The 15,943-nt window shown below is 36.9% G+C and overlaps 1 protein-coding gene across 1 annotated transcript in view; it reads left to right on the forward strand.

Moving 5' to 3' along the window:
- The window catches only part of DOCK8 (dedicator of cytokinesis 8), a gene marked incomplete at its 5' end in the record, with an annotated part of 109,676 nt that overhangs the window by 34,604 nt on the left and 59,129 nt on the right, over positions 1 to 15,943 (forward strand). Inside the window, 7 exons of the mRNA XM_081320845.1 lie at positions 7,841 to 7,958; positions 9,168 to 9,238; positions 10,099 to 10,237; positions 11,543 to 11,644; positions 12,482 to 12,577; positions 14,157 to 14,391; positions 15,117 to 15,281. Coding sequence (XP_081176971.1) covers positions 7,841 to 7,958; positions 9,168 to 9,238; positions 10,099 to 10,237; positions 11,543 to 11,644; positions 12,482 to 12,577; positions 14,157 to 14,391; positions 15,117 to 15,281 — 926 coding nt within the window. The remainder of the gene's footprint in view (positions 1 to 7,840; positions 7,959 to 9,167; positions 9,239 to 10,098; positions 10,238 to 11,542; positions 11,645 to 12,481; positions 12,578 to 14,156; positions 14,392 to 15,116; positions 15,282 to 15,943) is intronic.

Consider the following 15,943-nt stretch of genomic DNA (forward strand, 5'->3'; position numbering starts at 1 on the left):
TTCTTTTAATGAGGACCCAGATTGTTGGGGGCAATTAAGCTGACTTTGTACTAATGCCGCTTGGGGTGTGTGTGAAAGCCCTAATAAGCAGGCATATACATAGAATGAAGGCTACTGCTAAGCTTGTAAGCCGCCCTGAGTCTTCGGAGAAGGGCGGGATATAAATGGAATTAAAATAAAATAATAAAAAAAATAATCAGTTCAAGTTAAAGTACAATGCTTTTTCATATACGGTAATTGTTTCCGCTGCTTTTACATGTTTGGTTTCCTGATATTCAATTTATGATTTAAGCAGTATTTGCAAGTTGAAGTTCTTTAGTTCTTTTATTCACAGCAGCAGTCAATTATGCATGCTCCCAGAATTTCCCATTCCTCTATTTCCCCCCTGGAGTTACACAGAATGATCTCTGAATATGCTTAGCCCTAACTGGATTGCTCTCATTGAAACAAGAACAAAACATTCTATACAAGTAGTCTTTGACTGACAATTGAGCCCAAATTTTCTGTGGTTTAGCAAGACAGTTGTTAAGTGCATTTTGGCCCATTTTACCTCTTTTCTTGCCACAGCTGTTAAATGATTTGCTACAGTTGTTAAGTGAGTTAACACGGTTGTTAAGTGAAACTGGCCTCCCCATTGATTTTACTTGTCAGAAGGTCACAAAAGGTGATCATATAACGCTGAGACACTGCAAACGTCAAAATATAAAAAAATTGCCAAGCGTGCGAATTTTGCTCAATTTTCACCATGGGGATTGTTGCAAGAGTCATTAGTGCGAAAAAAAGTCACTTTTTTCAGTGCCATTGTAATTTCAAATGGTCGCTAAATGAATGATTGTAAGTTGAGGACTATGTTTCTACAAATTTGTAATTTTCTTGAATTCACTGATTCTACTGAATCCTGCTCTGACCAGTTAATCATTGTGGTCAAGGCTTCGTTGAATCAATCGGAACAGAGCTGGAAAGGTCCTCTAGTCCAACCCCCTGCTCAAGCAGGAGACCCTGTGCCATTTCATACAGGTGACTGTCCAGTCTTTTCTTGAAAACCTCCAGTGATGAAGCATCCACAACATCTGAAGGCAAAGCTGTTCCACTGGTTAATTGTTCTCACTGTTAGGAAGTTTCTCCTTAATTCCAAGTTGCTTCTGTCCTTGATTAGTTTCCAACCATTATTTCTTGTCTTGCCTTCTAGTGCTTTGGAAAATAAGCTGATCTTTTCTTCTTCAAATACTGGAACACTGTTATCATGTCACCCCTTATCCTTCTTTTCTCTAAACTAGTAAAGGTAAAAGGTAAAGGTTCCCCCGCACATGCGTGCTAGTCGTTTCCGACTCTAGGGGCCGGTGCTCATCTCCGTTTCAAAGCCGAAGAGCCAGCGCTGGTCCGAGGACGTCTCCGTGGTCATGTGGCCGGCATGACTAGACGCCAAAGGCGCACGGAACGCTGTTACCTTCCCACCGTAGTGGTCCCTATTTTTCTACTTGCATTTTTACGTGCTTTTGAACTGCTAGGTTGGCAGAAGCTGGGACGAGTAACAGGCGCTCACTCTGCTACGCGGCACTCGGGATTCGACCCGCCAAACTGCCGACCTTCTGATCAACAAGCTCAGCATCCTATAGCCATACCCAATTCCTGCAACCGTTCTTCATATGTTTTTTGTCTCCAGGCTAAGATGATAAAATCTTAGTTGCTGTTCTTTGCATTTTTTCCAAAGTCTCAACAACTTTTTTGTAATGTGGTGACAAAAACTGAATGCAGTATTCTAGGGTGTGGCCTTACTAAGGATTTATCAAATGGTACTAATACTTCATGTGATTTTAATTCTATGCCTCTGTTTATACAACCAAGGATTGTATTAGCTTTTTTGGCTGCTGCCACCCACTGCTGGCTCATGTTTAACTGATCCACTAGGACTCCAAGGACTCTCTCACAGTTACTGTTTTTGAGCCAGGTTTTGCTTAATCTGTACTTGTTAGACCAGGGGTGTTAAACTCAATTTCATTGAGGGCCGCATCAGCATTGCGGTTGCCCTCAGGGGGCCGGGTGGGTATGGCCAGGGTGGGCGTGGCCTACTGGGTGGGCGTGGCTAGAGTGCGTATGGCCTACTGGGTGGGCATGGCCAGCTCTGCATCGTTGGCATCAAGGGTGCCTATGGGGGCCTGGGCAGGAGTGGGACATATCTGAGGGTCTCTGGCAGAAGGAGGGTTTCTGGGCCACTGTTCCCTCACTGTTTCCAGGATGGCTTCGCGGGCCACATGAAACCACTTCGCGGGCCAGATCCGGCCCCTGGGCCTTGTGTTTGACATGTCTGTGTTAGACTATAAGAATCAGAAAATGAAAATTTCATGAAACAAAGATGATTGAAAATGGCAAAAATGGAAAACTAGGACTCAGTTCCCCTTACCAACTTTCAGTGGCTCTGGCATGATTTGGGTTTGTGCCAAGTTCCTACTGTTCCTTCCTCTTTTTGTTTCCTGCTGAAATTCAGAGGAAAATAAATACCAAGACCTAGATTGAATGAATATTCATTTTTAATTTATCCTAATCTGTTATTTTTCTCAGCTGGAAAAAACATACAGAGAGTCCTCACTTTTCCTAAACTCGTTGCATTGTAGCTATATCCTTTACTACATCATGAAACAAAAGTTAGCAGAGCAGGAAGAAATGGAAGAACCATCAATAACAGGGTTATACCAGTTTGCCTTTTCCTTAGTTTAGGAAATTATTCAGAATATTCCTTAGAATTCTCCAGAAATACAGACTTGAATAGGCTTAAGCTGATTTCCTAACAAATTGTGTGTGTGTGTGTGTGTGCGCGCGCGTGTGTGCGCGACCTATAATAAAAAAGAAGGTCATGCCTTTGTTTACCATAGACAGTAAAATATTATGAATAGTTACACTCAATATTTTATGCATCAAAAACTGCCTGTAGGGTAGATGCAAGTTTAAACAGATAAAAATTCACACAAAGACATATCCGAATCAGGTTAAGAAAAAATCTTGGCTTTGAAAGAATAAGAAAATGGGGATTTGTGAGATTTGCTGTCCATAGATGCCTATGTTTTGTGTATATCAGTTGTAAGTTCCTCTGCAAAAGTGCATCTAGAGTGTTGTATGGTATAGTTAATATGTATTGCTGTCAACAGTGCTGCTACTTACAAAACAGGACTGCTGATTTGTACATGCACACTGTTTTCTGGAGAGAGCTTGTGTGTGCATGCAGTTCAATAATATTCTCTTTCAAATGTGGAGATTATTCAAGAAATTATCTACCTTCAGAAACAAACCTATAAGCAATTTTGTACAGAATAGAATAGAATAGAGTAGAGTAGAGTAGAGTAGAGTAGAGTAGAGTAGAATAGAATAGGGCTGGAGGGACCTTACAGGTCTTTTAGTCCAGCTCCCTGCTCAAGCAGGAGAACCTATATACCATCTCAGACAAGTGACTGTCTAGCCTCTTTTTAAAAATCTCCAGTGATGGAGTGTCCACGATTTCTGGGGGCAAGCTATTCCACTGGTTAATTGTCCTCACTGTCAGGAAGTTTCTCCTTAATTCCAGGTTTCCAACCATTGTTTCTTGTCCTGCCCTCTGGTGCTTCGGTGAATAATGTGGCCCCCTCTTCTTTGTGGCAGCCCCTCAAATACTGGAATACTGCTATCATGTCTCCCCTATTTCTTCTTTTCTTTAGACTAGCCAAACCCAAGTCCTGCAGCCGTTCTTCATATGTTTTAGTCTCCAGGCCTTTGATCAGCTTACCGTAGTTGCTCTTCTCTGATTTTTTTCCAAACTCTAAACATCTTTTTAGTGATATAGTGACCAGTTGCAGTATTCCAGGTGTGGTCTTACTAGAGTTTTATAAAGTGGTACTAATACCTCACATGATCTTGATTCTATGCCTCTGTTTATACAACCCAGGCTTGTATTAGCTTTTTTGGCTGTTGCTACACACTGCTGGCTCATGGTTAAGTGATCGTCCACTAGGACTCCAAGGTCCCTCTTACAGTTACTATTTTTAAGCCAGGTCTTGCCCAATCTGTACTTGTACCTTTGATTTTTCCTGCCTAAAACTTTGCTTTTCTCCACATTGAAACTCATTTTGTTGGATAGGGCTCATTGTTCAAGTTTGTCAAGATCTTTTTGGATCCTGAGTTTATCTTATGGGGTGTTGGCTACTCCTGCCAGTTTGGTGTCATCTGAAAATTTGATGAGTTCCCCTTCAATTCCCTCATCTAAGTCATTGATGAAGATATTGAAGAGTACTGGGCCTAAGACAGAGCCTTGTGGTACCCCATTGCTTACTTCTTTCCATGTGAATATAGTGCCATTGAGGACTACTCGTTGAGTACAGTTTGCCAGCCAGCTACAGATCCATCTGGTGGTGATGTTGTCTATTTCACCTTTTTCTAGCTTACCAAGGAGTAGGAAGGTGGTTTACTTTATCAAATGCCTTACTGAAGTCTAAGTATACTACATCCACAGTATTTCACTGGTCTATTAGTTTAGTCATTTTGTCGAAGAATGAAATAAGATTGGTTTAGCATGATCTGTTTTTAACAAACCCGTGCTGGCTACTAGTTCTAACTTTGTTTGCTTCTAGTTGTTCGCAGATCTGTTTTTTGATTATCTTTTCTAGGATCTTCCCAGGTATTGATATTAAACTGATTGGTCTGTAGTTTCCTGGGTCCATTTTTTCCCTTTCTTGAAGATGGGAACCACATCAGCCCTTTTCCATTCCTCAAGTACTTCCCCGGTGCTCCAGGATTTTTGAAAGATGTGGTGCAATGGTTCTGAGTTAACATCTGCCAGCTTCTTCAGAACTCTGGGATGTAATTGTCAGGCCCCAGTGATTTATATTCGTCAAGGTCGGATAGGTGTTCTCTTACTAACTTCTTGCTTATTTTAATTTTTGTTTCTAATTTATCTTTTGCAGTGGGTTTTTTGGTGTGTTGGGCTATGGTTTCTTTTTGTGTGAAGACTGATCCAAAGTATGAGTTAAGCAGCTCTACTTTCTCCCTGTTGCCTGTTATTTCCTTGCCATCTTCTCTCTTTAGTGGACCTACAGTTTCCTTGACTTTTTTCTTGTTAATATGTTGGAAGAAACTTTTCTTATTATCCATGACTTCTGTTGCAACTATTTGTTCGTTCTGGGCCTTTGCTTTCCTGACTTCATCTTTGCATGTTCTTGCTGTCTGCTGATAATCGGCCTTAGTTATGTGCCCCTCTTTTCATTTTTTGTATTTGTCTTTTTTGTCTTTCAGTTTGTCAGAGAGTTCTTTGTGCAGCCATGCTGGTTTCTTCTTGAATTTCTTGTTTTTCTTTTTCAGTGGTATTGTGCTGGTCTGGGCTTTTATGATCGCATTTTTCAGAGTTTCCCTTGCTTCTTGGGTTGTTTTCCCCTTTAGGATTTTCATCCATGGGATCTTTCCTAGGTTCTCTCTGAGTTTGTTAAAGTCAGCTCTTTTGAAGATCAGGACACTGGTTGTATTGTTTTCTGTTGCTAGTGTTTGCGTTATATTAAATTCCAGTATGATGTCACTTTCGCCCAAGGTTCCGGCAACTTCAACTCTGTCACTTCTTCTCTGTTAATTAGAATTAAGTCTAGTATGGCTTTATGTCTAGTTCCCTCCTCCACCTTTTGGATGACAAATTTGTTGGCTAGGTTGGTTAGGAATCTGTTTGATCTCCTACTTGCTGCAGAGTTTGTCTCCCAATTGATATCTGGATAGTTGAAGTCACCCATTACTATTGTGGTATGCTTCCTACATACATTTGTTAACTGGTTGGCAAAGAGTTGTAATATAAACCTATGGTAATGTAATATGCACCTATGTTAATTTTTTTTCTCTTTTATATTGACCCATATACATTCTGGAAAGATTTTATCTTGGATTATGTGCATTTCTGTAGATATGTAGTGTTCTCTTACATATAGTGCAACTCCCTCTCCTCTTTTTGTAGACCTCTTTCTTTTGAACAATTTGTATCCATCCATCAGTCCATTTTATTCATGGGTTTCATCCCACCAGGTTTTTGTATTGCCACCTATGTCATACCCTCCGTTGTGTACTATTGCTTCTAGTTCACCCTGTTTGTTCTCCAAGCTTTGAGCATTTGTATATAAGCATTTAAGACTTTTATGTCTGTTCCTGAGTACGTTTCCTGCATCTCCTGCTTGTTGTTTGGGTTTTTCATTTTCTCGTCTCTGCCTACCTCATTGTTTGATTTGTTTTCTTGGGGTTTATGATTGGTTTTGGGTTCTAGAGATTATAAAGATTGGTCAACCTTCCCCCTCAAATTTTAGTTTAAAATTGATCTCTTCAAATGGAGGAATTGCCTTATTTTTAGCCCTCTCTGCTTCACAGCAAGAAAGAAGGCATTCAATAGGACAAAATATTTTTAAAAAGGGATTACAAAGAGGAAGGGTGGAGAATTAATTCTGTAGTATTACTTTTTACTTATTTAAACAAATTGCTTTACAATTTCATTTTTTTAAGTAAGATAAAGACAGAAAATACATTAAATATCAATCTGCTGAAGAAATATTTCCTGGTATGCAACCAGAACATGCTTTATCTCTTACGCTTATATTTGTACTTTCAGAAAAAAATGTTCTTTATTGAATTTAAATCAAATCTGACCACTTTTTTATCATAACATAATTTACATCATAAGAAATAAAATATTCATCTGTGACCTGTTTGTTTATTGCAGTACTTTCAGCTGATTCACCACTTCTGACATACTGTAATGATATAATAAGGAAGTCATGAGAATTATGGTGTCTTGGTAACTGTGTGTGAACCTGTATACCTAACTGTATTAGAATATCTTCCCATTTATCAAGTTATAGTTTTAACATATTTATTATTAAGACAGCCACCCCCTAAATAAATCCTAGCTTAAGAATAGTCTATCTTTAGATGGATGGTGTTTTAATATTTTTTTGTAAAATGAAGGATGAGGGGGTGAGATATCAGTACAAAGTGAGTGGGTTCATCTTATATTAGTGGGGGCCCTTCTAAAATCTTTTGATTTTGTGGAACTAAACTTTGACATTCTGCTCATGAGGATAAGTGGATAAATTTTTGGTGTTAAAAATAGGATCTACACCAGATCTCCAGTTTCAACCAGATGATTACCTTATTAAAACATTCCATTGCGAATGTCAAAGAATATCCAATATCACTTGCATACCCACACTCTAAACTACTTTAGAATTTCCTTTCCTTTCTGGAAAGGAGTTCATTAATTTTGAAATAAAATTGCTTTAGAATTGCATTCTTTTCTCCCTCAATTACCAGTTGCATGGTCTGAACTTTATTTTCTTTAGCATCAGAAGCATTCACAGGATAAGGTTTTGTCAAAATTGGCAAGAAGGCAAGTACAATGTCACAATCCAAGCCTCACCCATTTGTATGTATATCTCTTGCATTCAAAAGAGAATGAGATTTGCATTGTGATGCTCCGTCCACCATCTTGTCAATTTTGTGTCCCCGCCACAAAATATCTTTCTTTTACATCTTTTTTTTAACCTTTGATTGTTTTGTTTCTAAAATAAATAATTTGGGAGAGGAACATATTCTTTTACTTGCCTGATAATCTAGAAAATAGATTACAAAGTTATTTTTTTCATCCTTGTACTTGGAGACAAATGTTTATTCTGGTTTTCTAAAAGGGATAATCTAAAAGAAAAAGTGCATTTCTTTGCCTTAAAACAGTGAAATCCATTTTCAGGATTTTTGTACATTAGTATTTGTATGGGAAAAAAAGAAATATTGCTGATGAGGAAAAGGAAAGTGAAACATTAAAATGATCATCGTTATCATCCTTCTCTCCCCACAGAAATCTTCTTTATGTGTATCCACAGCGGTTGAATTTTGCAAACCGCTTGGCTTCAGGACGAAACATTACCATTAAGATTCAGTATATGTGTGGAGAAAATCCTACCTGTGCAATGCCAGTAAGAAAGTCTTTTGTTCTTTTCCCTGTTCAGTTTGTGCAGAATTATGTTTTCCATACAGATTTCCCATACATTGGGTCTTCTCTGCAACAAATGCTTCCAATTATCTTTGGATAAAACCAAAATTTCCAGAACGTTGGCACTCCTTCCATTTAGGAGATATTTTTTTTCAGCCTAGCAAGCATTCAGCAGGGCCTTGGAGATTTCTCTCTGGGTTGCATGATGCAATTCTGGACTTACAGAGGTCAAATTGCATTCTGGTGTTCAGAACTGTAATTGTGCAATGGGTGACAAGTGTACGGGGAGCAGGCCCAAGCACTGTGGGCTCCTGGCCGGGGGGGGGATATGCGGGGGAAACTTTGCTGCAGCCATAACTTCAAAATGGGGTTTTATGTAGCTGTTGGGGAGCATGTCGTAACTTTGAATGGCTGTTAAGTGACTGGTCACATATCAAGGACTATCTGTACGATCAAAGAATCAAAATTAGCTATGCTCTGATAATTCATGTGCTAAAGCATTACTTTGATCAACTATGGTTAGACTTTCCATTTAATAGCTATCTATAGAATAAAATGCTCAATTTCACTTGACTGGAACTTTTTTACATACATCCCAGGAGCTCTTCACATTTATTTTAAAGCCAGGTTGACTAGCTTTTTGCCACTAACAGTTGAAATTTTGTGGCAAAGCTTTCAGTTGTATAATCCCTGAGGATGTCTGGGGGCTGCAAAACATGGTTTGATGAAGCATTGTGGTCATCAGCCATTCAGCCATTGTCTGACCCTCGGCCACTCTGTGGATCAGTACTCTCCATGCCCCTCTGTCTCTCACTACCTCCTTCACATCCGCATCTCAGTATCATCTTTTATAGTGTCCAGCCAGTGGGTGCTGGACACTATAAAAGAGGTATAAAAATAAAAAATGTATAAAAGATGTATATAAAAACCAGTTATTTGATGGAGCAGGGGGATACATATCTATTCCTTTCTAAGAAGATGGATGCCAACTTTTTTACAATTTAAAATCTGTGTTTCTGTGTCACCAGTTAAATAAATGACAACATAACATATCTATTTTATGATTTTATATTTTATCAGAAATAAAATCAATATTGCCAATTTCAAATAATTGGTAAAATCTGCCAAAAATATTTGGCTCTTAGTAACTTTTTAGTATGTTTTTTTCAATGGATTATGTTTTGCTGTGTAGGTCATATTTGGAAAATCTACAGGGCCAGAGTTTGTACAAGAGATTTATACTCCTGTGACATATCATAACAAGTAAGGTCATTATTACCATCTGTATCCTTAGGCCCAAATATATTTGCATAACAATGAGTAATTAATTATAAATGCTGGCTAAAAAATGAGATAAACCATTTCATGAAAGGTGTACATTCAGTAATTAAAACAATTACTTTGTATTTATTGTCTTGAAACAACAAAAACCCTGAAACATGGAATTCCAAAAAAAGTTAAGGCATGTGAAAAGTTAAGATAGTGTTTTGTGTTCCTTGAGAGTAGTTGTACAGCATAATCAGGAATTAACCATACTGTCGCTTTGTCTTCCATGTAAGTGTGGCTTCCCTTAAGCGCAATTTTACTTAACATTCAGTGTAGTGATGTTAATTGTAGATAGGGACAGAATTGTCAATTTTGGATTTAAAAATGTAGGAATAATTTCCATGTTAATATCACCATTAATTCAATAGTTAACTACTATTAAACGTGGCAGGACAAAATTGTGCTTCCCCGTTACTGCAAAATAAACCTATGGTGATTTTGGTCTACACTGATCAAATAAATCAGATTTTAATTATATGTACTTGTAAACAATTTTATATTTTGCATATACGGTATGAATATAGATTTCGTTTTCTTCTTGACTTAAAGCAGCAATTCCTTGGTCTTTTCTTCAACATAGGTTGGATCTATAAATTCTATTACAATTCCTATTTGTTTTCATTATTTATGATCTCTGTGACAGATTTATATTATCACAAATCTTATGATATGTTATACACTAAAACTAATAAATAGGTAAAGAAACTTGCAGTTCTTTAAAGAAGGCTTTATGTTTACTGCTTACATATTAATACAAATATAGAAATATAGATATTTTTTTCTTTTAAAAAATACAGGTGTCCTGATTTTTATGAAGAAGTGAAAATTAAACTCCCGGCTAAACTGACAGACAAACACCATCTGCTGTTCACATTTTACCACATCAGCTGTCAGGCAAAACAGGAAGCTTCTGTAGAAACTCTCCTGGGTTATTCAGTAAGTCAGTTTTGGTCTATCAGCAAATTCTTGGAAAAAAATGAATTTTTCATTGTTTCTGGCAACTGAAAGAACTGTAAAATTACATTTGAGTTTAGCTTGACTCCTGGTGAGCTCATGGACACATGAAGGTAATTTTTCTTGGCAACAATATAAAAATTGGCATTATTTTCTTGGCAAATTTGTATAGAAACAGTTTGTCGTTGCCTTTTTCCTAATCTAGCCTACTCCCTGGGGTTTTATGGTGTCACCCTCCAGGTGGCCCAATCCTGCTTTACTTTTGGATCCAGACACTAACTTGGTGACGCTCTGTCACATGCTGAGAACCTTCTGTCCATGATACAGAAGCAAAATTTCAAAGAAGCATGTGTGAAACATAAATTGTATCTTACCACTCAATGTGCAAATTATGTGTAATTGTCAGTGGAAGCAAGCAATTTGTTTATCACTTGTGTTGCATATTTATTGCACAAATCTCTATTCATTTGTTAAAGTAAAACTTGACACATTTTGAGGTCATCTCTTTAATGTGTCTGGGTCTATGTTGCACACTTTTCATAAGTGTCAGTGAAGTAATCTTTTGCACAAAATACAACAGAGAGCTTTGTACCACCTTAAGGACTAACAAATGTATTGTAGCAAAAGCTCTAGTGGTTTACTTTATTAAATACATGTAAGGGCTTTCTTGTATATTGTATGTCTTCTTAGTATTACATGTATTGCATAGGACAGGTACATGCATAACAAAATATCACAACAAACAACTATATGTAATATCACATTTTGTGTGTCAGTCAAGGTTTTATGCAGAGATTTTAACTTAAATTCTATCTGAAGTTATTTTGCCAAAGATTACCTATATCTCATAATTTGCAACACATATAACATCCATGGGATGTATATCATATACATTTATTATCATGCACGATGTACATCCCTGCCATTTGGGCTAGGAATGGGCTAGATGAGGGAAAGTGAAAACTCTGGTACAAAAGCATATAACTTACCCATGGGATCTTCTCCATACGTTATGTTGGATTCTTGAAAAACTTTTTGATTTGGGGGCAGGAGGGGGTATTCAGAAAACCAGTAGTTTTACAGAGGGGTAGTTTGGAGGCAGAAATCCCAGTAATTGCATTTGAATGCCAATAATGAAACTGGTAGACAGTAAAGGTCTTTGCAAGAACAAATGTGGAAAAGAACAAATTTCAATTGATTTCTAATCCATTTTCTTAGAATGTAATTAAACCTTATCAATCGTTCATGCAGTAATGATATAACTCTTTCTCTCTTCATCTGTTTCAGTGGCTGCCAATTCTGTTAAATGATCGGTTCCAAACAGAACATTATTGCCTGCCTGTTGCTTTGGATAAACTGCCTGCCAACTATTCAATGCACTCTGCAGAGGTAATGAGGAAGAACACCAAGAATCATTTTTGCCCAATGAAAAGGACACAGTTAACATTTTTCTCCTAATATTATAACATTTGCCTTCCTTAAATGGAAGAACATATACAAAGGCATGTAATTTAAAGACACAAAGATACATATTAGAATAATGGTTCTCAATGTTTTTTGTCTTAAGATCTGTGTACATTTAAAAAAATGATTGAGAACTTTGATTTAAATAGGTTATGTCTATCAATATTTACTATATTAGACATTAAAATGGAGAATTTTTAAAATATTTGTTTTTAATACAACTACCATCCTGGGGGCCCCAGACCACACATTTTGAAAACTGCTGTCTCATAATATTTAAATAACAGAATTATTGGGGAGAGACAATCTGATTCTGTAATGTGAAATATGAGTGGTTTTATTTACAGCCATTGTAAATACCAATAATAACTGGGTATTTATTTTGAATAAAATACATCAAAACATTTAGTGGTAATTCTGCATTTGGCTCATTTGGTTACATGATAGATATTTTTGAATTATTCGTTTATTCTTTTAGGTGCACTAGCCACATATCATTATAGTAAGCAAGAATGATTGAAATTGACTTATTTTGCGGGAAGAATATTTTGAAAGGGTGCCATATTGGGGAGGATGCCATAACTGCATCAGTGTAATAGACTGGAAATGGTCTGAATTGAAGTGGCACCTGTTAAAATGTTACCTGTAAACATTTTGTGTTCAGTGAAAAACACTCAACATTAAGCAAACATAAACATGAATTCAGTGTCTTTTGTATTGTCATCACATATCTTTTGACAACCAATTTTGTCTTCCATATAGAAAGTTCCTCCACAGTCTCCTCCTATTAAATGGGTGGAAGGACACAAGGGAGTATTTAACGTGGAAGTGCAAGGTATATCATCAGTTCATACCCAGGTAAGAAATTTGGAGGGGCGGTCCATTCATGCAAAAATTAATATTTTTTTTCTTTTTTGAATTCATTTTTTAACTTCAATTACTTATCTTCAAAACTTCAGATTTCACAAAGCTGAGGTTACCAAATACAGAAAGCCTAAGTAGATTAACCATTGTCTTTCTAGTTAAACCGCAAAAAAGGTGAGCTGGAAAGATAATACATCTTGTGTAAATGTGTAATTCCATGATTCTTTTGTGTAGCTTTTAGATTAGGATATAATCACACTGTTGAGTGATTAAAGCAGCCTTCTAGATGAAAATGGTCTCATAGCTTTTAACTAAATTCACATATTAAAAAAGTAGAGTACCTAAGTGATCTAAACTGGTACCTAAGTGGTCTACTCTAAACAGTCAGCAAAGATTTATACACCTCTTTTGGCAGCTGCTTCATAGCTTTAAAACAATTGATTTCAATGACTAAGGAACTGTGACTAACATTAGCTGTGCCAGGGTTATGTCAAACAAGGTCCAGGTGTAATTTGAAGAACTAAAGCAATTTCATCCTCAACTTGAGGATGAAAAGTTCTGATTTTTTTTCCCTCATGGGCATTTTTTCTCCTAAAGATTCCTTTCTGCATCTCTTTTAATCTTGCTGAAGAAAAATACTGATATTCGCAGAGTTTAATTGCATTCATTGATATTATACTGTATATATGCAAATAATCTTGCAAGTTGATCTGGAGAGCCAGAGTCTTTGCAAGAGAAAAAAGAATAATAATACTGGCCTGCAAATGTTGCATGTTAAGTATTGGGATCGGTGAGGCATTGACGAGGCAGTAAGGTGAAACAGCAACACATTTATTAGGTTAACACAGAAGCAGCACTAACTGCCGCTTAACTTCCATTTATATGGACCACCGCTAGGCGGCGGCCAATGGAATTAAAGCAGTATTTCCCACCTAAAACACAAGTTAACAATTCTGGAGACAAGCAGTCTGGAGTTTAAACAGACACAGCGGTTAACTATTACTAACGGTTTCCAAGTAATTTACATCAATACATAACACTGACATTATTTCATGGCTTCAAAATAAAGCGTCTAAGATTATAGTTCTTTAAAAAAATTACACAAGTTTGTTGAGATGGATCATAATAGTTTTGGATTTTAAAAATATTGTTAATAAAAACAGGGATCCCCACCCCCTACTCCGTGTACCAGTACCGGGCCGCGGCATGCTAGCAACTGGTCCGCACAAACAAGCAAAGCCTCATCTGTAGGATGCAGGCAGCACACAAAACCACGCTCCCTCCGGTCTGCGGAAAAACCTCTCTCCACAGAACCGGTCCCTGGTGCCTCAAAGGTCGGGGACCTCTGAATTAAAAGACATTAGCTCTTAGACTAGATATATCAAGATTGGGAAGACTTTAAAACTTGGTTTCTGCAAGACCTAGATTGGTTCTGAAGATTGAAACTGTTTAACTATGCATTATAACTGCAAAAATAAAAAAGGCTTTCTTTTTCCACTGTGGTAAATATTTGACAAGAGCAATTTTAGCTCTATAATAAGTATCACAATCATTCATTGTCCTGTGTTTACAGGACAATCACCTGGAGAAATTCTTCACCCTGTGCCATGCACTTGAAGGCCAAGTTACTTTCCCCATCCGAGTTTTGAATGAGAAAATCACAGAAGCCAGTCTGGAACATGAGCTGAAACTCAGCATTATTTGTTTGAACTCTTCCCGCCTTGAGCCTCTGGTGCAGTTTTTACATTTGGTGTTGGATAAACTGTTCCAGTTGTCTGTCCAGCCCATGCTTATAGCTGGCCAGACAGGTAGGAAACATTGCTATTGATTTCAGAAGCCATAACTCTTGTGTTATTTGAAATGTTGAAAAAAATACTTCTTCAGATCAAACAAGATCTATCTATCTATCTATCTATCTATCTATCTATCTATCTATCTATCTATCTATCTATCTATCTATCTATCTATCTATATAACACAAATTATTCAACTGTCTCATAGAAATCAGAAATTGAAACTTCATAAAATTTCTTCCTGGATTGATTTGATAGACCCTCTCTGTCACACCTGAGATAATTTTGCTTTGTTTTATGCAGATTTCATGAATAAAGTCATTGCTTTGAATACAGATTCAGGCTGATTAGACTGATCAATGATTAGACTGATCAATGGATCTAACTTAAGTCTGACTTTAAATCTGAATTTAATGAATGAGTTATCCATATTGAGTTTTGATTCTGTTTTCCTTCCATTCCATCTTGATGAATGCCCTGTTAAGGCATTTTTAATGCTATGGGCAATTTTTAAAATTTATTTTTTACTTAAGGACCAGGTGGCTTTGAAGTGTAAATGTTTTACGTAGTCATTCATTTTAAATATGGATTGGAATACTTTATTCTCAACTCATTCATTTCCCCGTGCAAAATTGTGATGAAATAAGTTCAAATTCAGAAATGTTTTTAGAAAGTCTACAAAAATGAGTCATGTCTACATATAAACTCAACCAGGAAAATTATTATTTTGTTGTTTCCAGCAAACTTCTCCCAATATGCCTTTGAATCGGTGGTGGCAATAGTGAATAGCCTCCACAACAGTAAAGATCTGAGCCAGGACCAGCATGGACGAAACTGTCTCCTAGCATCATACGTGTACTTTGTGTTTCGTCTTCCTGAAGTTCAGAGAGATTTTATCAAACTAGGTATGGTTGCAGCCTCTTGTTATTTATACTTATAGGTAGAAAATTGGTGCTTATTTATACTTATTTACAGGTGGATTCTCAGATTTAAGTTCCAGTGGATTCTATAGACCTTGCACCAAGTACTGTAAGATTGTATAGGTAATTGAGACATTTCAAGTGAAAACTAACAAGATAGCAAAACTATAGGACATTCAGCACACCTGGCTTAGCCACCCTCCCCCTATCAAGTGTATTACTCTGATTTGAAAAACTGTGCAAAATACTATCTGGCTTAGAAAGACACAGGATACCAGAAAGAGAAGAAAGCGTCAGAGAATGGGGATCTCCATTTAATTTTAACTTCACCTCTAAACATTCTTTGCAACAGTCAATCTTTCAATAGATTAGTAATTGAGGATACGGTATGGCATCCTTGATTTTTTTTAAAAAAGTGCCAATTATCCTGTGGTGACCAGGCAAACAAACCTATCATGAATGCTTACGGCATTAAATGGCCTGCAACAATTTGACTTAAATTCCTTGGTTAAAAATGATACCATGCAAGATATTACCATGAATATCTTGCATAATATCATTTTTAACCAAGGAATTTAAGTCAATCTGTTGCAGACTATTTAATTTGCCACATGGTCGTACCATCAATGAACAATCCTTTGGCCATA

The sequence above is a fragment of the Vipera berus genome (assembly GCF_964194415.1).
Source record: "Vipera berus genome assembly, chromosome: 2".
Lineage (NCBI taxonomy): Eukaryota > Metazoa > Chordata > Lepidosauria > Squamata > Viperidae > Vipera > Vipera berus.